The sequence below is a fragment of the Cimex lectularius genome, unplaced genomic scaffold, assembly GCF_000648675.2.
Source record: "Cimex lectularius strain Harlan isolate CLEC.00 unplaced genomic scaffold, Clec_2.1 scaffold30, whole genome shotgun sequence".
Lineage (NCBI taxonomy): Eukaryota > Metazoa > Arthropoda > Insecta > Hemiptera > Cimicidae > Cimex > Cimex lectularius.
The window spans coordinates 1,137,938-1,165,840 of record NW_019392730.1 but is presented as its reverse complement, the minus strand read 5'-3'; the positions used below and the strand labels follow the sequence as shown (position 1 = coordinate 1,165,840).

The 27,903-nt window shown below is 36.7% G+C and overlaps 3 protein-coding genes across 5 annotated transcripts in view; 2 read left to right on the top strand and 1 right to left on the bottom strand.

Annotated features, from left to right (window-relative positions):
- LOC106662463 (integrin alpha-PS2) overlaps nt 1–16,692 on the top strand; it is a 198,029-nt gene extending 181,337 nt beyond the window's left edge. For 2 of the 3 annotated variants that reach the window (XM_014386566.2, XM_014386564.2), the window contains 11 exons: nt 61–273; nt 1,547–1,620; nt 1,690–1,809; nt 11,092–11,229; nt 11,292–11,400; nt 11,477–11,649; nt 11,725–11,897; nt 11,980–12,071; nt 12,138–15,053; nt 15,110–15,346; nt 15,399–16,692. In XM_014386566.2, coding sequence (XP_014242052.1) covers nt 61–273; nt 1,547–1,620; nt 1,690–1,809; nt 11,092–11,229; nt 11,292–11,400; nt 11,477–11,649; nt 11,725–11,897; nt 11,980–12,071; nt 12,138–15,053; nt 15,110–15,346; nt 15,399–15,491 — 4,338 coding nt within the window. In that variant the 3' untranslated portion in view covers nt 15,492–16,692. The remainder of the gene's footprint in view (nt 1–60; nt 274–1,546; nt 1,621–1,689; nt 1,810–11,091; nt 11,230–11,291; nt 11,401–11,476; nt 11,650–11,724; nt 11,898–11,979; nt 12,072–12,137; nt 15,054–15,109; nt 15,347–15,398) is intronic. The other variant, XM_014386565.2, reaches the window with a different exon arrangement.
- On the top strand, nt 4,804–7,362 carry LOC106662464 (3-hydroxy-3-methylglutaryl-coenzyme A reductase-like). Its single transcript, XM_014386567.2, has one exon. The coding sequence runs from the start codon at nt 4,928–4,930 to the stop codon at nt 7,238–7,240; it is 2,313 nt and encodes a 770-aa protein (XP_014242053.1). The 5' UTR covers nt 4,804–4,927; the 3' UTR covers nt 7,241–7,362.
- Nucleotides 16,693–19,062: 2,370 nt separating the features above from the next.
- On the bottom strand, nt 19,063–27,868 carry LOC106662465 (ribosome biogenesis protein WDR12 homolog). Its single transcript, XM_014386568.2, has 10 exons — nt 27,733–27,868; nt 25,764–25,849; nt 25,474–25,687; nt 21,418–21,558; nt 20,025–20,200; nt 19,898–19,962; nt 19,672–19,809; nt 19,501–19,609; nt 19,306–19,438; nt 19,063–19,244 (listed from the first exon to the last, which is right to left on the bottom strand). The coding sequence occupies exons 1-10, from the start codon at nt 27,789–27,791 to the stop codon at nt 19,109–19,111; spliced, it is 1,257 nt and encodes a 418-aa protein (XP_014242054.1). The 5' UTR covers nt 27,792–27,868; the 3' UTR covers nt 19,063–19,108.
- Nucleotides 27,869–27,903: the final 35 nt, after the last annotated feature.

Here is a 27,903-nt window from a genome sequence, read left to right as displayed (position 1 = left end):
AAAACAAATTACAAATTCCCAATTTAGAAAAAAATTAATAATAATGATTTTTAATTGTAGACTGCCTGCACAGAACTTAAAATCTGTTTAAAATATAGTGGAATAGGTGTTGCTAAAGAACTCGACTTTGATGTCAAGGCAATAGTGGATTCAAAAAATTCAAAAATACCACGTATGCACTTTAAAAATGCCCAGAAATCAAATGTACAAGTTTCTAAACTCAGAGCAACAAAAGGACAACAAGCATGCATTACTCATAATGTTTATATGAAGGTATTTGTATTACTGTATTATATAAACTTATATTAAGGTTAAGGTTACAATTAACTTGTTAAAGTTAAAAGGAGTCCTCTTTACGACCTCTTGTAGCACAACCAATGTTGGTCTGTTGTGCAATCTCCATTATTGACTAGAGCTCCTCACTAAGCTGAAAGCTTTCTCAGTTCTCAAAGCTAAGTCAAGGACTCTCTGTGTATCCTTCAGGCCTGGGCTTTTCCTCTCCCAGAAGTAGGAATCTCAGGCTGCATAGGTCTTTGCACCAACCAAAGCAAAGACAATGGCTATTGGCAATTTTGCAATGGCTCTTACAAATCATGGGAAAAACAGATCTTATCTAGCACGCTTCAACATCCTGTATGAGGCGTTTTTCAATTGTATACATAATTATTCTCCAGGGTGTGCAGTGTGTAGTCAGCAGTCCAACTATAATTTTAATACTAACTCATCCTAGGTTTAGTAGTTATATCATTAGTTTCCGCGATGGTTCTTTGATGACCTTTCCACATGCCTCTATCCAGGAAAACAATCCTATTGATCAGAGGACTTATTTCAATTAATTGGCTGATGGATCTACATTTTTGGCAATTTGGTATGCCACAAAAGGATCCAGGGCTGATGGGCAACTTCAAGAAATTTTCTTTGTCCAACAATCCTCTAAGCTCCTTTGCCCTGGCACCCAAACATTTTGTTGTTGCTTCAATGTTTGAAAGAGCCTTAATTCAGTCCCAAATGGATCTGTTCTTTACTACCAATGAGGTAGTTGCCTTCCGTGCCACCTGGTTGCCTATGTAAATGGCTATTCTTCTGTTGGTAATACCCAGCCTTTTGTTGCCCTTCAAAAACTAAGTGTTAATTAAATTATGACAGATAGTGACACATTGCCAAGACTGCCAATAAGAGCCAATTCTAGTCCTTATATACCATCAATAACAGTTCGTGACAAGTACTTGGTCTGAACCCATTTGTATACCAGATATGGTCAGGATTAATTGGGATCTCTTTGTCCTAGTCTGTTCTATTGGGTATTTTAATTTGAAATTTCTTATCAAGTCTGAATTTTGGGATCATGGCATCAAGTGGCATTCCCAGAATCGTGTCTGCCTAAAGTTCCTCCCAAACCTTTAAATGCTCGTTTTTATTGGAATTTGTCCCTGCATCTGTAAATTATGGCCTTGGTCTCTCCCTGTATAAAGATATGGAGTGGGGGTAGATTCAGTATAATTATATGTTAGTATTGTGGTATATACTTATTTATTTTTGGTTACAGCATATTATAAGAGATAAACTAACAAGTTTGGATGCAGAGGTGAAAATCGGCCTGCCTAAAAGTCAATACTACAGGTTGCAATTTAAACAATATGCTTTCTTATGTATATAAATAAATATTTACAATTTTATGTCATGGTTTAGTACGATGCCCCCTGTGCTTGACACAACCAACGAACATAAGTGGCAGGATTCTTTGGCCATTCACAAGAATTGCGGGCATGATCAGAAATGTATCCCTGATTTAAGACTGGTAGCAAAACCGTGAGTAGTAATTTTTATTACCAATTAACTTTGTGCATGTTTAGTGACTGTGTTGCAACAATTCACGGTGGTTCGTTATATGAATATTTTAAAAAACAAATGGATGACAATTTAATATCTGTTTTATTACAAATACGCAAATGATATTTTCAACTGGCACTGGGTCTGTCAATACTTGCGGGTTTTGACCCTCAAAAGTGTTTCTGCTATAAGTCATCATCAGTAAGGAACTTCAGTTCAGTAACTTCTCCTATGCTATTACAACAGGGAATGAAAGCCCTGCAACCCTGATTGTATTTTTAAGGCCAACTATGAACTAGCAAAACTAGAGATCAAGGATATCGAAATATACTAGGCTGTAAGGTGGTTTTTTGTAATTACAAACACAGGCTTAGAAGCCTAATAACACAGAAAAACAAGCCAAACACAAAAAATAGGTAATAAGTAAATGTATATAAGGACACAAAAATATAAGTAGATATAAAAATATATTCATAATTATGTATTGTATTCATACCGAAAGAAGAAGATTGTGCCTTGAATTTGACAAAAGCAATACAAAAGAGAGGGTATAGACCCTCTGACTACCTGATGGATATTAGCCCTTCTAAGAAGTCAGATAATAAACGTGGAACGTACGGCTCTTACGTCCCACCCTCCAGATGGACCATTGCGATCAGGCCCTCAGATGCTAAGCCTGCAGTGAAAAACATGATAAAAGAAATATGGCAGGGTCATGTTTGAGGATTGGCCATATGTTGCTGATACACAGGCACCTGCTTTTGGGCCAACACCCGTGCAGGTTCCATTATGCAGAGAAAGGTTGCTTAATGTGTCCCACTAATATTGGCGTGTCATACCTTGGCACCATACAAAGAATATGTAGGCCTGGTGCCAGATTTAAGAATGGTTCTTGAGACCAGTAGTCGGTTGGTCCCTTGTTCCTTTTTTTTAGAAGATATGGGAGTATGTGTGTATTTATTAAGGCGAGTGGTGAGGGGTGATGATTAAATATAGCATCACCATCGCTCCTCCAGCAGTGTGTGGTGTGTTTAGGGTCTATAGTGAAATATTTATTATAGTACCTCATTGTCATTGATCCAAATTGAGGTTAGATTATTAATACGGTGTCGATAGAGATATCCAGTACTCCACCGACTAGCCAGAATGAGTGCAAAACATGAACGTATTTATTTGTGCGTCTGATTTATCCAATTTAAGTAATATTAAACTAGATTACAGTTTGCATGCATTTGTGGCACTTAAACTCGGCTGTTTGGATTAGAGAGGAATTGGGAATCTGTTCTTTGTGAAATTCGCAATCTTTTGAAACAGTATTCCATTTCTTGGGGGTTTGCTCATCCCTGGGTGAGATTCAGTTATTGCATCTAGGATGTTTCATTCTCCCCAAGTTGACCAGTTACGGTTTTTGAGTGGCTCAAATTCGCAGCCCTTAATTTGTTATGTTAGGCATGGAATTATAGGTATAAGTTAATTAAGGATTATTCAGAACTTGTGAGACGTAGTCTGGTGTGATGTAGGTTTCAGAAAAAACATTTTCTTTATTGTGCCAACGTTTCGATCTTTATTGAGATCATCTTCAGGGCCTGGGATTTACAAACATTGTTTAAATTTAATAACAACATGTTTGATGTGGAAAAAAGTGAATTTATACAATGCAAAAATATATTTTTTTATATTCAATCAAAGTATTTCTACTTACTCAAAGTGTTTGTTCTCTGCATAGAAAAACTTTGATTGAATAAAAAAAATATATTTTTGCATTGTATAAATTCACTTTTTTCCACATCCTACATGTTTTTGTTAAATTTAAACAATGTTTGTAAATCCCAGGCCCTGAAGATGATCTCAATGAAGATCTAAACGTTGGCACGATAAAGAAAATGTTTTTCTGAAACCTACATCACACCAGACCGCATCTCACGATTTCTGAATAATCATCGACTAACGGTCACTAATCACCATACGTTAATTAAGGAGTTTAATTTTTTATTTGACTTGTATAGCCTGTTTTTCTTCTCTTTCGTTCTCATTTTAACAGTTGTTTTTTTCTCTCTTTTCTTTCAATTTATTTCCTAGGATGTTATTATTATGTTACTTTATTCTGTGTTTTTTTCTTTTGGATTGCTTAACCAAATGACCTCTGGCAGATGGATCCAAGATCCATGTCCATAAATGCTTTGAAAGCGCAACTGATTTTTTCTTAGTTCAATAAAGCATTATTATTACTATTATTATGCATTTGGGGTTGAAATGACCTAACTGTCGATAGCCCCCGTCGGAGCCTAGTAGCGAGTAGCGACCCAGTATCCCAGTCGCATGGTTCATGGTTGAACTCACTAATAACTAAGGTCAGCACTGACACTGACAGCCTGGACACTGGGAGAGACAACCCTACAAGGTGAAAGTCCGAATAAGTGCCTAAATTGGTCATCAGACTATAAAAATAACACCTGCCTAAAGAAGCCTACAGAGTACTATCATCAAATTCACCTGGTTATGGTACAGCCTGAAGTCGCCAGGAGACTGAATGTAAATGACTGCTCCTCACGACTTCAGCAAATTATTAGCGTTTTATTTGTTTTGTCTGCTTTCATTACTCTGTGTGTGTGTGTGTGTGTTTTGACCTTTTTTTAATAGATAAACATACAATGATATTAATCGAAAAAGAAAAGAAATTTACTAATTATTAAATGAAAAAAGGAAGATTAATTTTTAGGAGCATACCAGTTTTGTCGTTGTTTGACGTTAGTTCGTTTCCGATCATTTTGGTCTACTTTTCCTTGCTCGGTTGGTTTATCAGATGTGTTTCGGCTTCCCGACATCTTCAGTGTTGAGTTGTAATAATTACATTACACTTGAAACTTTGAAAGACTAAAGAATAATTTACTTGAAGATTTGAATTTGTACTGATTGCGCATTAAGGCGTGGCTGGAGATGCTAGCGCTGTGGCGATTGCGCAGTGTGAATTCTTTCTGCAGTTTTCAGCTTCATGCGTCAGCTGATTCCCGTCCTCTACCGAGGACCACACGGTTCTCGTGTAGTTATGCTTCAAGTACACTCGGGATAATTTCATAACTAGTCTTTCCCCTCCGAAATGTTCAAGAAACACGGCCAGTTTTGCGCCAATCACCCTTGGGAGGTGATCGTCGCCACCCTGACCCTCACGTCATGCCTTTTCACGATGGACTTCACGTCAGTGGCCCCCAGGCCCAAGCCGGAATTGTCGCACGATTCTCTGCATGTAGACGTTGCAATCATGACATCGGTGAGATGCATAGCTATACTCTACTGCTATTACAAGTTCAGGAGTCTGAGGTCTCTCGGTTCCACGTTCCTCGGAGTTGCCGGTGTCTTCACGGTCATATCCAGCTTCGTCTTCAGCTCCACTGTAATTAACTGTTTTGGAGGGGATATATCAGACCTGAAGGATGCTCTGTTCTGTTTCTTACTACTTATTGATCTCTCCAAAGCCACTTTGTTGGCCCAGTTCGCGCTCAGTGCTTCGGATAAAGAAGAGGTGAAGAAGAACATCGCGAGAGGATTGGATGTACTCGGCCCAGGACTTACCCTTGACGCCCTTGTCGAGACGCTTCTGATCAGTGTGGGCACTCTCTCTGGGATCAGAAAACTCGAGACGCTTTGTTTCTTCGCTTGTGTATCTGTCATCGTTAACTACATAGTATTTATGACGTTTTATCCAGCGTGTCTCAGCCTCGTCCTCGAGCTGTACGACGGTCTTGAAAAAGTACCATGGGAGATGGTAGGAGAAAGCGAGAAGCAAAATCCAGTACTGCAAAGAGTCAAGGTAATAATGTCTGCCGGGCTTATGATCGTGCATTTACAGAATCGTTGGTCACTCACAGGCGATGAAAGGGAAAATTCGACCTTACCCATATCGGAAGTGACATCGACTCATACCATCGACACTTTAAAATCGACCCTTCTTGGCCTATCGGTGGATCAAGTTGTAGTTTTTATCCTATTACTTGCTTTAACAATAAAATTCATTTTCTTCGAAGGCTTAGAATTCATTCAGTCTTCTCATGAAGACACAAAGAATGAAATGGTAGAGTATGAAGAGCCTGAGGAAGATGAAGAGATGCGACCAATTGAAGAATGTTTAACATTAATGAGGACTTCAGGAAATTTAGACTCTCTAAGAGATAATGAAGTAAACAAGCTCATTGAGATTGGAGAAGTTAAAACACATTCACTTGAACTTCAATTAAACAATAAAACGAGAGCTGTCAAAATACGAAGGATGCACCTTTCAAAAAACAGTCAATTAAAGAACGCTTTTATGAGTTTACCATACGAAAGATTCGATTATAAAAAAGTTTTTGGAGCATGCTGTGAGAATGTTATCGGTTATGTTCCATTACCTTTAGGAATTGTTGGACCTCTATTATTAGATGGAAAAAAAGTGTACATACCAATGGCAACGACTGAAGGATGTCTTGTAGCGAGTACAAACAGGGGCTGTCGGGCTGTTTCGTTTAACGGTGTCACAAGCCGTTCCGTGGACGATGGCATGACTCGTGGGCCCGTCGTCAGGTTTCCAGATTTAGTACGTGCAAGTGAAGCGATGACATGGATCAAGAGCGAAGAGGCTTTTAAAAATATTAAAAAAACTTTTGACTCAACCAGCCGTTTTGCAAAACTGACAAAAATACAAGTTCGTATTACAGGGAGATTGTTGTTTATCAGATTTGTCGCTACGACTGGTGATGCCATGGGTATGAACATGGTGTCTAAAGGATCGGAACACAGTTTGATCTATATAAAGAAAAAATTTCAAGATATGGAAATATTGAGCTTGAGCGGTAATTACTGTGCTGACAAAAAATCTACATCGGTGAACTGGATCGAAGGAAGAGGAAAGTCAGTCGTTTGTGAAGCGAGAATAAGTAGCAACATTGTTAAAACGGTTCTTAAAACATCAGTCGAAGCGATTGTCGACTTGAACATTAATAAAAACTTAGTGGGATCCGCAGTCGCCGGGAGCATAGGTGGCTTTAACGCACATGCGGCCAACATAGTAACAGCAATATTCATAGCAACGGGACAAGATCCAGCACAAAATGTCACGAGTTCGCAATGCATGACCTTAATGGAACCGTGTGGAAATGACAATTCGGATTTGTACATATCCTGCACGATGCCGTGCATAGAAGTCGGCACTTTGGGAGGTGGCACAGTGCTCTCTCCGCAGTCTTCTTGCCTTGAGATACTCGGAGTCAAAGGGAGTTCGGTCAATCCAGGCGATAACGCCTCGAGGCTTGCTAGGATAGTCTGTGCCTGTGTCCTCGCCGGAGAACTCTCCTTAATGGCAGCTTTAGCTTCTGGCGATCTAGTGAAAAGTCATCTCAAACACAACCGATCATCCACATCCGTGACTAGCAAATAAAACATTGTACTCGGTTTTTACTTAGAAAATTTTTAATTTATTTTAAAATGGAGAAAAACGTTTGTTGAGAGTGAAATAAATTTGCTGACCAAAGTTCTCAAATAAATTAACATTATCTTGTAGTGTTTGTTTATTTTAACCCATATTCAGCTACTCTTCATAATCAATTCGTATCGGTGTACTTATCTACTTATTTTAACCTTTATTTTTTACAAAATGTATAAAAATAATTTACAATAAAAACAAGTAAATGGAAATGACAATGTTTTTCATACAAGTATAATTATAATTACAATACTTTTATTATTTGTAATTTGGTCGTTTCTGATCATTTTATTCTGGCTTTTCTTGCACCCAAGTGGTCTGCAGAGTGATAAGCTTGGATTATTCTACGGTACTATTACAGACAGTGACGATGTCAAAATAAGTCTGACATGTGAAATTGTACTTATAAAGGTGCAATTTGTTTTAACAATGAAATTGTGCTAATGTAAGGACTTAAAGGTGCTAAAAAATAATATTAAATCAAATAAATTCGTACTTGGAGATTGAAAATATTTTGATTAATGGACAGTTGATTTTCAAAAAGCCCTTTGTTGGACATGCAAGGCTTGGGAACACACTGTGAACAGATTTACCTCAACTACAAGGCTGAATTTTTCCAATCATCGAAATTTGGAAAGTTTTAACCCTTGGAAGGTGATGTACATTTAAGCTGTCCGTTGGAAAGCTATGGGATGTCTTCGAACAGGGATTCAGTCTCAAAGAGTCAAGTTAGAAGGATGTGCATACTGTCCGACCAACAGAAATTTCTAATACGTGAATCGTGAAATTTTTGACAATCTGTAAGGCTGTTGTTCTGGACAAATTCCTTTGAAAGATGACACTGTTTTGAAAACGTAGGAAAAATATGGTTTTAGTGACTGGAGGTAAACCAGGTCATCAGAACTCCAAATATATCACATAATTATGGGTGGGAGCCTTTAATTTCTAACAATTGATCTCAGTACGTTTACTGCTGTAAGCAGCAACATAAACACAATCATAAGGTCCTCGCTGGAGTACCTCAGGGCACCATATTTTGGCCCATGCTGTTCATTATATTCACTAATTTTGTGGTCCACTTGACCAATTAATACTTTACAATTAATTAAGGTTTTTAGTTGAGATGAAAAAAAGTCAATGGCACGAGCAGGATTCGAACCCACGATCTTCGGCTAGATACGCCGCTGCTCTACCACTTGAGCTATCGTGACCTCGATCCACTCAGACACCAACTTCCCATCTCAACCGCACCTTTTGAGTTTTCCCTCCTTTTTGCCATTTTTCAATTGTCGTGTAATCGGATTGGATTCTCAACGACAAATGAAATGGCCACGGAGAGCTTTACTGAAGCGTACTTCATTTTAATTCATTAAATTCACTAATTTTGTGGTCAGCTTGACCAATTAATACTTTACAATTAATTAAGGTTTTTAGTTGAGATGAAAAAAAAATGCTGTTCATTATATTCTGCCTTCTGCCTTGCACAGACTGCAAGTTTGCACTATATGCTGTCATTACCCATGGCTTTAGCTAAAATTGCCGCACACTGCCAAAATAAACCTGATAAACACAAAAGCAATCTTTCCATACCTTGGTCTGACCTGGGCCAAGTAATGGATTAAAAATGTTCACCCACCACATACAAAGCAGATTAGACAAAGGTTAGGTGCCGATCACTTTTCCCCTTTATGGCAAGGTTGTGCAAGATGAGCGTTTCTAACAAGAAGCTTTTGTATAAGATAGACCTATGCTACTTTATGTAGCCCTGGCATGGAGTCTCACCAACCCTACGAGCATTAGGATATTACAGGTGCAACAGAACGAATTCCTAAGGTTCATCACTACCAGACCACTGACTAAAATGGAGAACTTGCACCTGAGGACGGGACTTAAAAAGATAGATTCAAGGTACAACAGAGAAATACATCATGCTTCAATAAATGCCTCAGATCCCTAGTCAAACCCCCATCTGTTATATTTGTGATTTTAGATATATGAATTGTTAACCTGTGCTATTTAATCACCATTATGAGTCTGCTTCAGTAGTACTGTAGTTGTATATATAAAAACAAAGAAAAAAAAATTGTTCTATCAAAGTTAGAAATTTTCTTTTGTTAGTTTTCTCCACCGTTTAAAGCGAAGTTTTTTATACTGCAATTAAATCTGTCAAACAAATTTCCAAAAAGGAACCTGAAATTATATATTTTAAAATACTTTTATGAAACATTATTTGAGCATAACAAAAACATATTTCAAATTGCTTGCAGCCATAACATAAACTTCATGTGCACACTGAACTGAATATGCTATGCTGCATATTTTGTGGGACGATGTCCTAAGTAATATTGGCTGTGGAGGGTTTTTCTCTCAAATACTTGATCAAGACTTAAACACGTGCATTCGAACCCAAAATACTTACAAATGGGCTTTTTTTCCCCCAAAACTCTGACACCCCCGAGGGTTGATATGACCTTTGCTGTTGTGAACCTTCATTAAAAAAAATAAAAAGTAAAATCAAATAAACAAAGGACTGCGGTAGCCGAGTGGTTAGCATGAGAGACTCTCACGCCGCGGTCGTGGGTTCGATTCCCACCGTCGTCTCTGGCCCTTTTTTCCCGATAACCCCCAATTTAAACACACAGAGAATTCGTACCATGGCTAATATGCAAGATCATAAGGCCAAAAAAAAAAAGATAATCATGATGTTCGATCTTTTAAGGTTGAAAAGTTTAAAGTTTTTCCAAACCCCATGAGTAAAATAGAATTATGACAATGCCATCTTACATGACAGTCTAGAGAAGAATGAAGCTCATCCAGGAAATGAGCAAATAAAATTGGACTTAATACACGACCCTGTCTTACTCCAAATTTAACTTCAAAAAATTACAAAAGCCCTTTTGTCAAAAGTTGCATATTTTGTGTGAACTTTATTTTTAATTTGGTCTGTCATCTGACACTTCATCTTCAGTACTGAGGTCTGGGCGAAAGATCTGACAAAATAAACCGATAGTCAGTCCACAATGATTGTAAGGACCAAATTATATGATCATCTTCCCCCAGGCTGGGAGAAATCTTACAATTTATCTATCTAAGCTATAGAATCTTGTTATGTTTTATAATAAATATATGAAAAACCAGAATGCAGTTCTCATTTTAAAAAAGAAAGAAAGAAAAGAATATAAAAATTTTGAAAGTATCAGCAAAGCAATTTGGCGAAAAAAAGGCCTGTAGTTGTTATGTTAGAAAACATGAATACATATTAATAAAGTGTTAGTACATTTTTTTTTAGTTAAACATTTACAGCTTTGAATGTAAGGGTTATAATTAAGTAATAAAATAAGTTTCAAAATGTCCAACAGGCCTTAACATTTTGCTATTCTTGTAACAATGTCTTTTATTATATCAATATTTATTATATAAATATATTTTATATTGCATATTTCAAAATAATTTTGTGTATTATATATTATTTTATTTACCTTTGTGGTAACAGTAGTCCACTGATTTAAAAAAAAATATTTATTGCAAAAATTTAATTTCTTGAAGTGCATAATTATATGATTTTGTTTTCTGATTGAAGATTTGGTTTAATATCATTCATAATGAATTTGAGCAAAGAAAGGTGCCTCTTGTTCATTAATTTTTTTATTATCAACGATAAGAGCTGACAATATTGTTTATACCGTGTTAATTTATACTATTTATTATTTCCTATGAATTTTTGATTTTTTTAATAATTTAATTTTTTTAGTTTTCTAGTGCAAGTAGCTTTTTATAAAACTTTAACTTATAAAATGAAATTTTAGAAATGTCACAACATACTTACTCGGTTCTGGTCAGAGGCTTGCCATTGAAGTGACAGTGCAGAATAAAGGCGAGGACGCTTTTGAGGCGACATACCAGATCAAACTACCTCCGGGTCTTAACTACGTCAAAGTTGTCAGGTACAGTATTATATTAATTTGATACCTAGTGTTTCAGTTGAGTATCATAACATTAATTTTAGTTTTAGGGAAGACGAAAATGTCAGTCCTATTATATGCTCGCCTCCTAGCTTGTCAAACAATAATACATTGATATGTGATATTGGAAATCCTCTTCCGAAGGAAAAAAAGGTAATTTTTAATTAATTTAACTTATAGCCTCTAATTAGTTAAAGCGAGAAATATTTAACTTTTTTACAATTTTTAGGCTCAATTCCAAGTAATTCTTCAACCTTACAACCTCGAAGGGGGGATGAAGCCGAAGTACGAATTTACGATGCTTGTCAATTCAACGAACCAAGAAAATGAAACGTCCCTTTCAGACAACTTTATGAAAATTGATCTTCCGATTTGGGTCCGAACTGAACTACAGTTGGAAGGGTACAAAGAAACTAGTGATTTTTAAAAAAATCTTTTTTCTTCTTGAAAATTAATAATTAAAATTTTTGTTTTTAGGTTGTCATCTCCGAAAGACATCCACTACAATGTATCCCAATTTGATGGTGAAATTTTCAAAGAAAATGATATTGGGCCGCAAGTTGTTCACACGTATGTCATTAGAAATGTTGGGCCTTCTGATTTTCTGGAAGGAGAAGTGCAATTCCTTTGGCCATCATATACTCTAACTGGTAATTTTAACATGCATTTATTTTTTTATTAAATTTATTATTATTTATTTAAAATAATAATGTAATCTTTTGTCTATTTAAGGCGAGCCATTGTTGTATTTACTCGAATATCCTGAAACTACTGGACCCATACAATGTGAAATGGGAGAAGGAGTAAATCCAAGAAATATTATAGTAAGCTATTATCCTTATTACTAATATATATTCTATCAGTTTTGTAAAACTATATTTCTATTACAGCTGGAAGAAGCTAAGCGAAAAAAATACGGTGAATCTAATTTGGAAAATTCAAGAACAAGTGCCCTCTCATCAAGTGGCTCTTCACACCATTCATCTTCGCAGTCACATTCCTCTTCGTTCTCTACGAGTTCATCCGGTGGAACTAGGTACATATCGCATTCCACGCATAAACAAAGTGGCGATGGTCTGGACAGAAACGGTAAAAGATTAGAAAAAGAACATCACGCTGTGAATGGAGGAAAACTGGAAAGCGATGCTCACATATCGAGGGGGCGGCCATCATCAGGTTCAACAGTTTATGAAGAAGAAAGGCACAGCTCAAGAAATACGAGTTGGAGATCTGGTGAAAAACCCGTCACTACGTCAGTGACAAGCTGGAGGGTGAATAAAGATGGTGAAGTAAGAAATGGTTCTTCGACTCATATCACTGAAGATGATCGTTATTATGAAAGAGGAGGTTCTTGGGACAGAGGCCATGGCTATTCATCGCATACCAACGAAGGAGATAGGCGAGATGGTAGAAGGAGGTTCCCTGATTCAAGTATTGGTTCCGCAGAGGATCCTTCTACAGTGACAAGAGGTGGAAACAGACATGAATATGAAGAGAGACACTCTGAGCACAGAGTTACATCTGGCAGTGGTTCAAGTTACGGTGAAGGTGGCAGACATATTGGAGGAAGTCATGCTACAACTCATCTCGGTGAAGGTGGTAGACACACTGGAGGAAGCCACGGTACAACTCATCTTGGTGAAGGTGGTAGACACACTGGAGGAAGCCACACTACTACAACTTATCTTGGTGAAGGTAGTAGGCATATGGATAAAGAAAAACATTATGGAGGAAGCCACACAACTACAACTCATGTCGGTACTGGCGAAGAAAGGCATTACAGTGGCGAAGGTGGCACACACACTGGAGGAAGCCACAGAACAAATTACATTGGTGGAGGTGGTAAACATGTTGATGAAGAAAGGCATTATGGAGGAAGTGAAGGTGGTAGACAGACTGGAGGAAGCCACACGAGTACAACTTATCTCGGTGAAGGTGGTAGACATACTGGAGGAAGCCACACGAGTACAACTTATCTCGGTGAAGGTGGTAGACATACTGGAGGAAGCCACACGAGTACAACTTATCTCGGTGAAGGCGGTAGACACACTGGTGGAAGTGCAACACATGTCGATGAAGAAAGACATGGAGGAAGTACTTCAAGTCATGTAAGTGGAGGTGGTAAATACCATGAAGATCATCGTTCAAGTGGGCACAGTTATGAAAGGAACGGCTCAAGACATGGAGTCGGTATCGATCAAAACACTGTTGGTACATCAGGAAGTGGAACGTATTCTAAAGAATGGGAAAAGAGTTATAACACTACTTGGGGTTCAGACAGAAAACCTGTAACACACACGTCGACAAGTTGGAAAGAAAACGTAAATGGAAAAGAAACTTCAGGAGGCTCTTCAGATGTTTTCGAAGGGTATGCTCCAAAACTTGACAATGCCAGTGAGTCCCATGGGGCTGCAGGTAGAACCCACACTAGCGGAACATATTCAAAAGAATGGGAAAAAAATTATAACACGACTTGGGGTTCAGACAAAAAACCAGTAACCCACACAACAACACTCTGGAAAGAAAATGTTAACGGAAAAGAAACTTCAGGAGGTTCTTCAGACGTTTATGAAGGACATGCTCCATCATTCGATAATGCCGGGGAGTCCCGTGTTACTGCAGGAAGAACTCATAGTAGTGGAACATTATCAAAAGAAGAAAAAGTCACTCATCGGGTCACATCTTCAGAAACTGAAACAGGAAGAACAACTAGTCATGTTGATGTTGTAGGCAGGGGATCGTCTGGAGTTTTGGGTGAACGGAGGCACCACAATAGAAATAATTTTAGTTCTGTTGGTCAAGGAGAAAGAGATGAAAAATGGAGTGTTTCCGGTTCCTCAGGTCATACAACTGAAGGTGAAAGACGTACTTACGAAGGTCATCATTCGAGTGGACATGGCCATGGACATAATTGGGAAAGTGAGGTAGGAAGAACGGGAACGGGTACTCGTGTTGTTGGGGCAGGAAGAGGTTCAGGATCAGCTGGTGGTTCAGAAACGACGTATCATGGTGAAGAGGAAAAAGAAACCGGTTCCAGCTTTAATTCAGAAACTGAAGGAACCTATGTTTTTACGCCTTCAGTCACTCGATTAGGATTAAATGATAAAAGCAACTCTAGATTCAATGGCTTCGGTGACATAGCCGCAGGACCTAGTGATGGTGTAGCAAGAACGTACACGTTAGACCTTGGGGTAGAAAATAGCGGTTCTGGTTCTGGCCGAACTGGCTCCAGACGAGTCCATTATAGCTCTGCCGACAGTGATTCAAGGAGAAGGCATTACTCCGATGACCAGTCAGGTAATAGGACATATATGAGAGAAAGAGTAGGAGAGAGTTCAAGAAGGGCCAATGAAGGAGGAAGTTATCATTCTGAGTCTCATAGAAGTTCTTCAGGGGAGGATTTGAATCGTGATCTTTCTGGAGAAAGTCATGGATCAAGGTCTTATTCCTCTTCTTCTGGATCCCGTCATGAATCTGCCCATACTCACCGGGAAGGAGCTAACACTCAAGGTGGAGGGCGATCTTATCAAGAATGGAGCAAAAGTTATTCATCAACATCTGGTACCGCTGACGGCGATAGCTCTGGACACGGTGGTTTCTATCAAGCGAAGCATATTTCCAATGACAAAGACAGAACTTTTACACAATATGTAAGGACAAGGAGGGAGGTAGATAACTTTTATGATTCTTTCGATTGCCATTCAGTGAAGTGCATTAAAGTATACTGCACTTTGGGTGCTTTTAAAAAAGACGATGAAGCCACAGTTTCATTTAGATCTCGTGTATGGAACCCTACTCTTAAAAAGGTATTCATACAAACAGCAAAAAAATATGTATTTATTATTAATGCAATTTATTTTAGGTAACGTCCAATATTAAATTTCTCGTAAGTTCACAAGCTATGGCGAGAGTGACAAATCTGCCTCATATCGGCCGTCCGCTTGCGGAAACGACGCCGGCAGGCTCGGCTGAAACGATTTCAAGAATAATTCCATCTCAACCAGCTTCAGAGACGAACGTCATTCCTCTCTGGGTTGTCGTACTCTCATCCTGTGCCGGAACGCTCATACTTATGCTGCTTGTATACGCATTGTACAAGGTAAGTTTTTGTTATTATTGTATAGTTTTGATTATAATTTTTGTGGTTTTAGTGTGGTTTCTTCAAGAGAAACAGGCCTTCTAACGCCCCTGAAAAACAGCCTTTGAACCGAAACGGCCACTATAACGGAGACGAGGCCCTGTAAGCCATTTTAAAAAAATATGAAAACAAAAAAGCTGCAATAAAGCTGAAATCATGGTGCTTTTTCTTTTTCTCTAATGTAAATAAATTATTTTTCTATGATACTTTACTGAAGACATTTGTTTTAAAGTATCAAAGTCATGTAAATAAATAAATTGACAAAAGTAAATTGTTAAAAAAATTATGCCTGTCGATGTAAAAAGTTCCAAGACTGATTATTTTCATAAATAATACTGCAATATTTATTTTTGTATGTCTGCCCTTGCAAGTATATAGGATTATTCTTGATTCGAAGACATGCAAAGAAGTAGCTCTCGGGACTTTTTATAACTTCAGTTGAACGTGAATTGATATAATAAACTAGAGCCAATGTTATATTTTTTATACTAAAATAATGGATAAAATACTAAAAATTAATAATAGTCATTAAAGGTTATTTATTCCTCTAGGGTAAAAAAAACGTCCAGTGTATGAATAGTGCCTTGGTTTTGTGAATACAGTATAATTAAGGGAATACCTTATAATAATTACCTCTCATAAAAATACATTAACTTGAAATTAACGAGTCGTTTCAAATGCAATTCGACAAAGCTTTCTTAATAATTTGTTTATGCTTTAATAAATATTTAAGTTGCTGTTACTTAAAAATAATATTTTACAATTAGGTTTTAGAAACTTAAAATGAACAAAAATTCTTTGTACAATTTAGTGTACTTGAATAATGACTGAAAATTATTTATTTCTATGATTTTTATATCAGCACAGAACAAATTTCACTCCATTCTGACAAGAAATGCGAATAGATGATTAATAAAGAATACAATAATGTCGTTTACAAGTCTTCCTGTCAAATGTATTTATAAATATTTCAAAATATTTTGTATTATAAAATTTACTATACTAGTTTTAACATTTAAAACTAGCTAGGCGTCGTGCGTAAACTGTACAAAATCCTATTTATTTAATTTTTTGGGGCTTTTTCTAGATGACGATGATAGAATTAGAGTGGAAGGAATTTTAAATTTTATTGTACAAATGCGTTATCTTTAGTGTTTGTTGTATTTTATAATAATTGTAGTCAAAACATAATAAGTTGTAAGTACTGATCCCTTTTTAATGTTAGTTTGTAACCTGTCTAAAACTAATTTTGTCATAACATGAATAATTTGTAAATATATTTAATTTATCGTTCTGTTAATTTATAACATGAGGTTTTATTTTTTTAAATCCATACCCAAGTTTTTTCCACATAGGGAAAGTTCTAAAATGCATTTCATACTTTGAATATAAAGAAACTGTAACTTGTCCAAGGCATGTGCCCGGGCGGACCAAGGAGAAGGACCAATACAGGGATACAAATTCACATTCACAGGCTCCAATAGCCTACCTGTTTAAAAAGGAACAATTAAAGCTTTGAGAGGAACTTCAGGCAACCAAAGTTTTTTATATATTGATACCATGACCCCAAAACACAGGTTTGATAAGAATTTACAAGAGCAGACTGGGAGAAAGAAATCTCAAGTAATACTGATAGGTACTATATCTGGTATGCAAATGCCTCTAAGAATGAGTATTAGTCAGGAGCTTCTATCTATGAAAATAAATCAAGTACTAAAATTCATATAAGCCTTGGGACAATAAGCCACTGTTTTTCTGATGGTGTCTGTGGTTCATGAACATTAGCAGGTAGATATAGATGTAATTTCAGGGTATAGTATACTGCGCCCTTTAAGAGCTATTTTATCCCCCATGCTCAGCGTAAAGCACATCGGTGAGTCATATTTCATCAAGAAACTTGATTAATAGGCCCAGTTTCAGTGGTTCAAGCTCTTCTATGGTCTCATTATACATCGCAAAACATTTCCTCCTGCGGGCTAGTGTAGCTCTGCAGTTTGTTAGTAAATGTGTTGGTGTCTCTTCTGCCTCCTTGCAGAATCTGCATGTGCCATCATCAATTGCTCCAATTTTCTTTAAGTGTCCATTTAATTTGCAGTGTCATGTTAGGAATCCTATTAGGATTCGCAGTAAAAGGCTGCATACCACCAACAAAAGAATATCTTCTTGGACAGCCAGTTGTCACTAAAGGCAACTGACATCAATAGTAAAGCCCAGAAGCTGTTGGGTGTGCATCAAGGCCCTGTTAGACATTGGAGATAACAAAATTACCTTTGTTTGGGTACCAGGGCATACAGGCCAGAGGGGCGACAAGGAAGCAAAATCTGATCAGGACACCTATCGGCCCCGGACCCTTTTGCATCATCCAAAAATGTAAATCCATTAGACAATGAGAACGAATCCCAGGGGAGAGGATGTGAAAAAGTGCATTCAAGGAACATTGCAAAAACTAACAGCAGAACTACTAAACCTAGGACATGTTAGGATTAGAATGATAGTAGGACTGCTGATTTGGAGCTGCAGAAACAGCGGCCTATGCAGATATTGCCAGGTAGAAGAAACAGCAGAACATGTCCAACATTGACGCAAAGCTTATGCATCTGGTCCTGGGAGAGAAAAAGCTCAGGCCTGAAGGATACACACGGGAAACTTTGACTTAGAACCTCATAAAAAGGCTTAACTTTAACGAAGAGAACTAGATAATAATAGAGGTTGCACAATAGACCAATATTGGTCATGGTGCACAAGATTGTAAGACTAAATATTAGAAAAAAAAAGGAGTACCTTGATGTAAGTGTGTCCTTTAGTCTCGGGCGCTGGTTTTATTGCAAAAGAAAGTCAACCCCTGCGTCCAAGGGTCACCCCTGCATAGTTGTTTCAAAAGAATTTTTTCACAATTTTTTGCCTTTCTGAAAATCACAAAAATGGTGATAACTTTGAAACCGATCCAAGGAAACATTACTGGATTTAGAAGCGCATAAAGTACACATACCTTTAACAAATGTTGCCTCTGTAAATAAAATAGTATCAGAAATAAAAAATAAAACATTTGAGTTTTTGTTGATTACATTCTTATTTTTCTCTTTTAATGGCATAAGCCTAAACATTGTTTACTTAGCCTGAAAGCAAAAATATTTTCCTTTTAAACTTTTATAATAACATTGATTTTGGATAAAACTCAAAGGAGTTATCCATTTTTAAGTGCAACACAAAATATTGGCAAAAAAAATTATGAGGTTTGCAACAGCAGAGATCATCTCAACCTTCGGTGTTTTTGGAAAAAAAGCACATTTGCAAGTATGTCGGGTTCAAATGCATGGCCGATGGATTTGAACTCGGAACCTTTACCTTACGATGAGCACTGAGTCAACCCTAAACTGTTGTGGGCACCCATGCCACCTATCTTATTCCATGTAAAAATACAAATCTACCGTTAAATAATAACTTTGAAAATTTATTTATTTAATACAAGTACAAAAAAGGCTAGCATATTAAAAAAAAAAAAAACTTTTTCTCAGCTTCTAGGCACAAGAATGCTTGGACGTGTTTTATATTTTTCAATCCAGTATCACTAAAAAAAGTTAGTTGATAAACACAATAAATAATAACCTAATATTACTGTGATCGGGATAATTGGTTCAGGTAAAGAATATTGAAGGAGGAAGGAAAAGAAAAACCTATTGAACTAAAAAGGATAAAATATTTATTTAGAAAAAAACATTAACTTTAGATTTCATTCGACACTTTGAATATCCTCAAAGTATTATCAGCTCCACCTGAGACGACTAATTCTGGCTGAGACCAATCACAAGACAGCACTTTGTCGCTGTGCCCTGTCATGTCGAACATTGGAACTTGAGAGCTGAAAAAGTAAGGGAAAAACGGGTAGAATGATTTCTATATTTGTATTGTAAATTTAATACCTTCTCGTATCCCAGAGTTTGACGGTTTTGTCATTCGAAGATGAAATGAAAAGATGTTCCTTCGTCTTGGACCATCTAACGCTCATGACCCAGTCGCGGTGAGAAGTAAATGTTGTTTTACATACTTGGCCCTCTACAAATTTGGATTTTTCCTTTCAAAATTTTATTATGGAAAAAAAAGAAGATAAATCGTACCTTTTGATCTGGGATCATAAAGTTTGATATTTTTATCAGAACTAGCTGTAATTAAAAGATGGTTAAGTTGGCTCCAATCGACGTCGAAAAAAGCTTTCGTTCCTGCCATCTAAAAAATACAGTTTTTAAATTATTTAATATAAAATATTTTTAAAAAAATTGAAAATATACCTCTTGAATGGAAGACGACATTTCTGTATCCCATATTCTAATGGTATGGTCCCACGAGCATGTGGCCATTTCTGTGTTGTCTTTCCAGCTAAGACCTGAAACCGCCTCTTTATGGCCTTTTAGTGTCACCAATGGTGTCTAAAAACAAAATAAATTTGAAACATTAAAATTCCCAATTGCAATAATAAGGTTATTATTATAAGATATATAAGGTATATAAGATTACCTTGACATTTGCCATCTTCCCTGGTTTTCTTTTCACCGTCGGCTCATCGTCATCGTCATCCATTGCTGGAAATATGAAAGATCAAATATTTGATTTATTCAAAATTACAAGGATTAAGTTTTCTTACAAGTGGACCATATTTTCAACATGTTGTCCCATGAGCCTGAGGCGAACCTCGTCTTGTCAGGGCTCACTCCGATGCACTCGATTGATTTTGAATGGCCTTTACAAACACGTATACATTCAATTTCATTTTTTGCGCTTTTCCATTGCCACAAAAGAACTGTCTGATCATGTGAACCGCTGGGAACAAAAAAAGAAACTAACATTATTTAATTAAATTATTTGGAAAAATATAAGGAACAGCAAAATAGGAGTAAAAAAAAAAAAAAAAAAGAAAAAGTAAACAATAATTTAAAAACAAATGAAAAATATTTCAAAATATTGCTATTTGGGTATTTGACCTAACCCTAAGGGCTCTTTCAGGCAAGGTGGTTTGACTGATTTAACTAATTTGCCTGGTTGACTGCCATTTGAAGACTCTTTCTTGGCTGGTGTCACACTAGGAATTTATGAAATCAACTTCTCTTCCCGTCAGTGTGATGTAAGAACACTGCTTGTGCTTGCTCTTCTGCTAGAAGAGAAACAAAAACTGAGGAAACCCAGTCGAAGAAATGTGTGGGTTGTTGTTACAAAATGTCGAAACAAGCTCTATTGCCATGCCACTTCTCTCTAAGCTTCACTCCTTTTAATTTTGTCACTGTAACTCAGCCGACTTAACTAGGTGACAGGTGTGAAGCACGAATGTTTATTTTATATTAAGTCAACCAGTGGGGATGAGAATGCCTGCTTTGCCACCCATCTGGCAAAAGTGCAGGGGTTCAGGTGGTTCTTAATCCTTTGCTACCTGGCTACACACCATCACCCATCCGTTCAACTAGTTGAATCAATTATCTGTTTAGTTTGAAAGAGGCCTAAATTCAATCTTATCCCTACCTAACCAAACCCAACCTATGCGCACACCCCAGTTACGCAAAAATACTCACATAAAAAATAGTGCATATAGCAGAAAAACAAATTCATGTTAAAATTATATTATATTGAAAGTCACTGAGATTGTAGAAGTCCTGGATTCAACTGTAATATTGATGTTTAACTGATTATCTTAGTTTGGCTTTGCTAGGATGGTCTATCCGTAGGCAGATGATTGGTAAGAATCAAATTACAGTTCATCACCCCAAAGGCCGAAAGAATTTCAGCATTTGAGAATAATAAAAATAATCAATAAAAGAGAATATTCTTGTCACATTGAATTTATAATTTAAGAAACTGTTTATTGGATATTATTTCTAGGGGAGGGGTCAGTACAAAAGCTTTAGCAACCTATAGGTTTGTCAACCCTCAAACATCCGAGAGAGAGAGGGAGAGAGAGAGAGAGAGGGAGAGAGAGAGAGAGAGAGAGAGAGAGAGAGAGAGAGAAAAAACCCTATTATATTTTGTTTGGATATCTTGACACTTACCTTAGGAAAGTTGCATCATCTTCTGACTGGGATATCCAGCTGACAGCTTTTACCGCTCCAGTATGACCAGGAATCGTCATGATATGAGTGCCTTCTATAGACCATAAGTGCACGGTATTGTCATAGCATCCAGATACGATCCTAAAACATTAAACATTGTATTAATCAATATGTGTATTTAGTAGTTATAATTGACCGTATTAATTATTTTAATTGAATATACTTTTTATCTAGGGTCTTGGTTGAGATGAAAAAGCTAGCTGTCACAAGCGGGATTCGAACCCACGACCTTCGGTTCAAAACGCTACTGCTCTAACCACTTAAGCTATCGTGACTTCAATCCACTCGGACACCAACTACTTAACCTACAACCTTTCGAATTATCTCTCTTTTTGCCACATTTTCAAATATCATGTAATCAAGATTCAATTTTCAAGTTACTTATGGCCACAGGGAGCTGTTAACGAATTAAGTACTTCTGTAATTATTATATTAATCCATATGTGTTTTTAGCCCAGACATCTCTACCATCAATGACCTAGAAAGATATGTTCCCTCTTTGCTAATATGGTCTTAAACAGTGCTGAAGAAAGTGTGCCCAAAAATATCATTACAGGTCCTAAAATGCATTTTCCCGATGGTGTGGAAAACGTCAAGATTAAAAAAACAAAATGCGCAGTTTATATAAAAAATACAGGACACCTTATTTTAAAAAACTCTTGTCCAGGAATCAATCATTGTCCAAAAAATGCTAAATGGCTCCCTATCGAAAGCTGTAAAACACTTCAAAGCCCAAAAGGAGACTAACTCTATTCCCACTAGTTACAATGGAAACATCAGCACAACAGAAGCAGAAAAAGTTGAAGCAATGGACTGCTACTTTAAATCGGTACATGAAACCACATTAAGTTTTGGTTTACGACCAACATGTACAGCATTCTGACAGTCAGTATATCAAAAATGCCTCAGTCAAGACTGAGGACTGCCTCCTCATCTCGTCTAATGAAATAGCCAGGGTCATAAATGAAAGGAGAAATAAAAAGGCTCCAGGCCATGATGGAGTTCCCAACATTCTACTCAAAACCTCAGTTCTCCTAACATGCATTTATAATCAAATGTTTATACTTGGACACTTTCCCACCTGCTGGAAGACATCTAAAGCCATTTTCTTGAAGAAAGCTGGGAAACCACAAGGCACCCCCTCATGCTACAGACCAATCAGCTTACTGAGAACATAAGCAAAATCTTCAAATGACAGCTCCTATCCCGCCTGGAAGAACATATTGCAAAGTCTGGTATAATGAAGGAGGAACAATTTAGTTTCTGTCCCAAGCTTAATATTGAGGGCCAGCTTTCTCAAGTGGTGGATATAATAAAGGATGGCTTCAACAAAAAGAAATACACTGAGATGGCCCTGTTAAACCTCGAAAAGACTTTTTATGCAGTCTAGCTTAAGCTCATATACAGGCTCTTGAAATATAACTTCACATGTTATCAAATAAGACTCATATACTTGTATCTAAAAGACAGAATGTTTAGAGTATCGTACAACAAGGCCTTCTCATCTCCTTACAAAATCATGGCTGGAGTCACACAAGGGTCAATCCTGGCCCCTATTCTGTTTAACCTGTATCTCAATGCCCTACCTATGCCCAAGTCATACAGGATGGCTCTCTATGCTGATGACCTTCATGGAGGCCAAGCACAGTAACATGAAGGCTCAGTACCAAAATTAGAAAAATTTCTCGCTTTTGCTAAAATGTAAACTTAAAATCAACTTCGCCCACATAGAAGCCATGCTCTCTTCACCAAAAGCAAAACTGCAATAATCAACCATGTCGTGGCAGTAGGAAATAGCATTCCCTGTTCAGGCTAGGTAAAATATGTGGCTTTAACAATGGATAGCAGCCCGATGTTCACGAGGCATGTGGCAGTAGAGTAAACCACGGAAAAACTGCAATCAGGCTGCTGTTTCCTCTACTATCATGGGACTTCATGAAGAGTGTTTTTAGCGAAAAGTTCCTCTACAGCAGCCTTGTTAAGCCCATGCTTCTGTATGCGCGCCCTGCTTGGAGCATCACATGCCGGACAAACCTCAACATGTTATAAGTTTTTGAGGTTTGTCACCTCCTGTTCAAGATTGACCAGATTGAGTGCCTCCATGAAATGTCCAAAATAAAGACCATAGCCACGGAGGTGAAGTCAAAAACGCTATGCTTCTTTAGCAGATGTGCTGCTAGCAGGAATGGGCAGAGAAATAGGAGCCTATGACCTTAAGAAGCGCTGGAAGCACTGGTGTGTAAAGAACATTCTGCTTCGAGAGAGCTGTGAGCTGGTGTGTGAATGTAATTTATTAGCATGAATGGATGGGTATATCCCCAATACCCCAAGGAATATCGAGTTCTCTGGGGTAGTGTGAATGTAATTTATTAGTACAATTAATTAAGGTTTTTAGTTGAGATGAAAAAAGCTAATGGCACGAAAGGGATTCGAACCCACGAGCTTCGGCTAGATACGCCACTGCTCTACCACCTAAGCTATCATGACCTCGATCCGCTCGGACATCATGGACATTGAAAAATGGCAAAAGGAGGGAAAACTCATAAGGTGTGGTTGAGATGGGGAGTTGATGTCCGAACGGATCGAGGTCACGATAGCTCAGGTAGTAGAGCAGCGGCGTATCTAGTCGAAGGTCGTGGGTTCGAATCCCTCTCGTGCCATTAGCTTTTTTTCATCTCAACTAAAAACCTTAATTAATTATAATGATTTAAATGGTCAAGCGGACCACGAAATTAGTGAATGTAATTTATTAGTGTGAATGGAAGGGCATATCCCTAATTACCCTGAAGAATATTGAGTACTCTGGGGTAGTGTGAATTTAGTCTGGTGTGTGAATGTAATTTATTAGCATGACTGGATGGGCATATCCCCAATTACCCCAAGAAATATCAAGTTCTCTGGGGTAGTGTGAATGTAATTTATTAACGTGAAAGGTCCTTATCCCCAATTACCCTAAGGAACATTGAGAACTCTGGGGTAGTATGAATGTAATTTGCTACACAATATTTTATTTTAAATAGAGCCTGTATTGTTATGTAAATGCATATATATATTTTTTTTTTGTTATCACTTATGACCATGGTGACCAGATATTTATCCAAATCATATCTCTGTGGTAAAATGGTTTAAATTTTATTCTGCATACTTGAAGAATATTACGAATGTGAAACATTTTTGATTACTTAAAAAAGTACAAATAAATTAGGCAAGTAAGAACATGAAAGTAATAAACAAGAGTCCAAAATTTGATTCCGTTTTTAGTTAACTTCTCATGAATAAAAATTTGAACAAACTGGCACAATAGAATTCTCAATCCAAGCTTTTCTCACAAAAAAACCCACACTCAATTCACAAGACATCCCAGAGACAACACTTAATATATTTCATACAATGCATCTAAGAACAATTGGATATGTTTGGTGGAGAGATATCTGGGTTCCTCAAACGTTGAATAAATGAAAACGATGCATTTTTAAAAAGATTGTTAACTGGGGATGAAATGTGGTCCCATCCACAACGTTTAGAGAGAAAATTCTGGAGAAAATGCAGTGAGAACTCTAAAAGCTGGATTACGTTCCAAGAAGGTAATGTTATGCTTTTGGTGGAATGGGAAAAGGGTGCTTTATTTCTTCCACCCAACCCAACTATTAATTTCAGTGTATACTGAACAGAATCGTTGTGATTCAAGTCAGTAATCGACTAAAATGACCAGCAGGTTAATTTCAATAGGATTGTTATCCACTCACCCCCCCTTTTTTTTCCTGACATTGCCCCTTCAAGTTTTTACTAATTTAAGCTTTGCAAAACTCTAAAAATGGAGAAAATCAATAACAAATAAACTTATGTTTATCTGGGGGAAAAAGAGCAATGGAAAAAAAAGATTAACTTTGCTTACAAATACCTGAAATTTTCATTGAATTTACCATCAAAAAATGTTATGGATTGATTTTACCACCCGATAGGGGGAAAAAAAAGGTATTGTAAAGAGGTTGTTACCATTTTTTCGATGTATGGGCTGAAGAGACCCAATCATCGTGTAGGAGGCAGTCTTGTGGTTGGGGTGCAGGCAATCTTTCAAGGTATTCAATGTCGACGACAACTTCCGTTGAATGGCCCCTGGTTTCCAAGTGTTCGCCCAATGGCGAACGTACAAATTCGCTTGCGGCGATAAAGTCAAAATTGACATCCTTGCCTTCGATGACATTGCTCTCTTGAAAAATAAAAATAATAGGTAAATGTGATTGTAAAATTTGTGATTTACAAGTAGAATTTTCTTTAATATTTACCTTTAAGAAGGTGATTTACTAGATTATTCAATTCAACAACCGATATTGTGGCAGGAACAGCAAAAGGTGTATCTGCAACGGAATACCTGAAATATATTACAAAAATAAATTTCATGACAATAAGTATACATTTATATAATATTAATTAACTTAGTCAATAATGACCAAACTGTTAGTTAGTACAGTATGGCAGACATACAATTATGAAAAGTATCAAATTAATACATTAATTTTTAATTGTATACAACAAATATTTAAAATGATTATTAAATTTTCTATCTTTCATTTAGATAGACAAACCAGAAAAAAAATATACCAATTTATTAGCATGTAGTGCTGATTAAAATTTCTTGTTTAAGAGTAATTATTTATTGCTATCTATAGATAATATGGATTGAATACATAGTATAGTTACATACAAATCTAGCAGATCTGTCAAACCAGAAGACAGTATGGAGAGAAACCAACCTGTGCTGGAACTCTTTTTTATTTAATCGAGTGAGTTAAATTTGTTTAGATAGAAGGTCACGAAGCTATCGTCATTTTAAACGGGGTGAAGGATCGTAAGGTGAGATGCTGAGGAAAGAGTTAGGGTGGAGGAATAGTTAAGGGTGGAAATTGAGGAAGTGTGTTCGAATAAGATTTTTCATGAATGGATTTTTAAGATCTTAATGGATCGTTTAGAAGGGACCGTTGAGGATACGGCGGAGAACTTTAGACTGAAAGGATTGAATTCATTGGAAGTTGGATGATTTGGCCAAGCGGTTAGTTTTTATGTATGCTTAGTGTTAAATTTGGACGTGGTTCATGTAATGTATACTAATTTTTTTTGAAGATTTCAGAGGAGTTTAGAACTAAGATTAAGATTTAAAACTAAAAAAATGTGGAACAGAAAATATTTGTCAGACTTGATGAATAATTTTACAAGCCTTAAGGAAAAATTAATTCATATGAATTGACAAGCGCCATAGTTTTTATGCAAACCCTACAAGTAGTTTACGGGATTTGCCAAAACATTACACCAGGAAGATATGAATCCTCCTCTGAATACATTTAGCCATTTGATCACTGATGAAACATGAAATCGCTGATTTATGTTGTTTAATGCAAAATTTAACCGAGGTATTCGGGAGTTTAAAGGTAAATGGGTTGCGTGAAATATTTCATTGTAAGTAGCTGTAATGCATACTGATTTTTATTGGTAGATTTCAGAAGATTTTAAGGCTAAGAATAAGATTTAAAACTAAAAAATAAAACACAAAATATTTGTCAAGACTTGATGAATAATTTCATAAATCTTAAGAAAAAATTAATTCGTACAAATTGTCAAGCACCATCATTTTTATGTAAACCCTACAAGTATTTTATGGGATTTGTTGAAACCATTATACTAGGAAGATAGGAATCCTGTTCTAAATATACTTAGCCATTTGAATGCTGATAACACATGAAATCGCTGACTTATGTTGTTTAATGCAAAATTTAACCGAGCTGTCCCATGTCTTCTAGTTTTATCATCAGAGTCTTATCAAAGTAACCACTTGTGACTTTTCGCAACCACTGAGGGTAGAGCGCACTGTACAGTGACAGTTATGCTGCGCATTCGCCAAAAAAACAATAACGCACTTGTAGTACAATGGCAACATCGAATCAGACTTTTTTAAAGAACTAGTTTGGTGACAATCCTACAAAGAATTAACCTTAACCATCATAGTACAGCTGTGGGAACCACAGTGACATCAAAGCATACAAAAATGATTTAAACGAGTATTATTACAATCCAATTGATTAAATCTATTGAGGATACCCACTTTTTTTGACCCTGAATAGCTGACAAATTGTTCAAATCAAACATAAACTCTACTAGCAGTCCTAATGCCATGATAAATTAAACAGTACGATAAATTAACAAGATTCATACTTCTGTACTGTTTTTTTTATTTTTATTAAATCATAAATAATTACTCACTGTTCCTGTTTCGTTATAAATCTAATCTGAAGCTGCTTCGTCTGACTTGACGATTCCATAGTTATATGTTATTTAAAAGTTTTAAGCAGCAAGCACTAAACGAGTGTAACAAGCAGGAAGGTTACGTCCTTGCTTAATTATTATTTATTTATATTACTTGTATAAAAAAAA

What these genes read in the sequence shown, in the direction of transcription:
- LOC106662464 (XM_014386567.2), top strand. Translation starts at nt 4,928, where the DNA reads ATGTTCAAGAAACACGGCCAGTTTTGCGCCAATCACCCTTGGGAGGTG.
- LOC106662465 (XM_014386568.2), bottom strand. Translation starts at nt 27,791, where the DNA reads ATGGAATCGTCAAGTCAGACGAAGCAGCTTCAGATTAGATTTATAACG. An exon ending in GTTGAAAATATGGTCCACTT is followed by an intron (nt 19,963 to 20,024) that starts GTAAGAAAACTT and finishes TCATATTTCCAG; the next exon opens with CAATGGATGACGATGACGAT. An exon ending in TGTCGTCTTCCATTCAAGAG is followed by an intron (nt 19,610 to 19,671) that starts GTATATTTTCAA and finishes TGTATTTTTTAG; the next exon opens with ATGGCAGGAACGAAAGCTTT.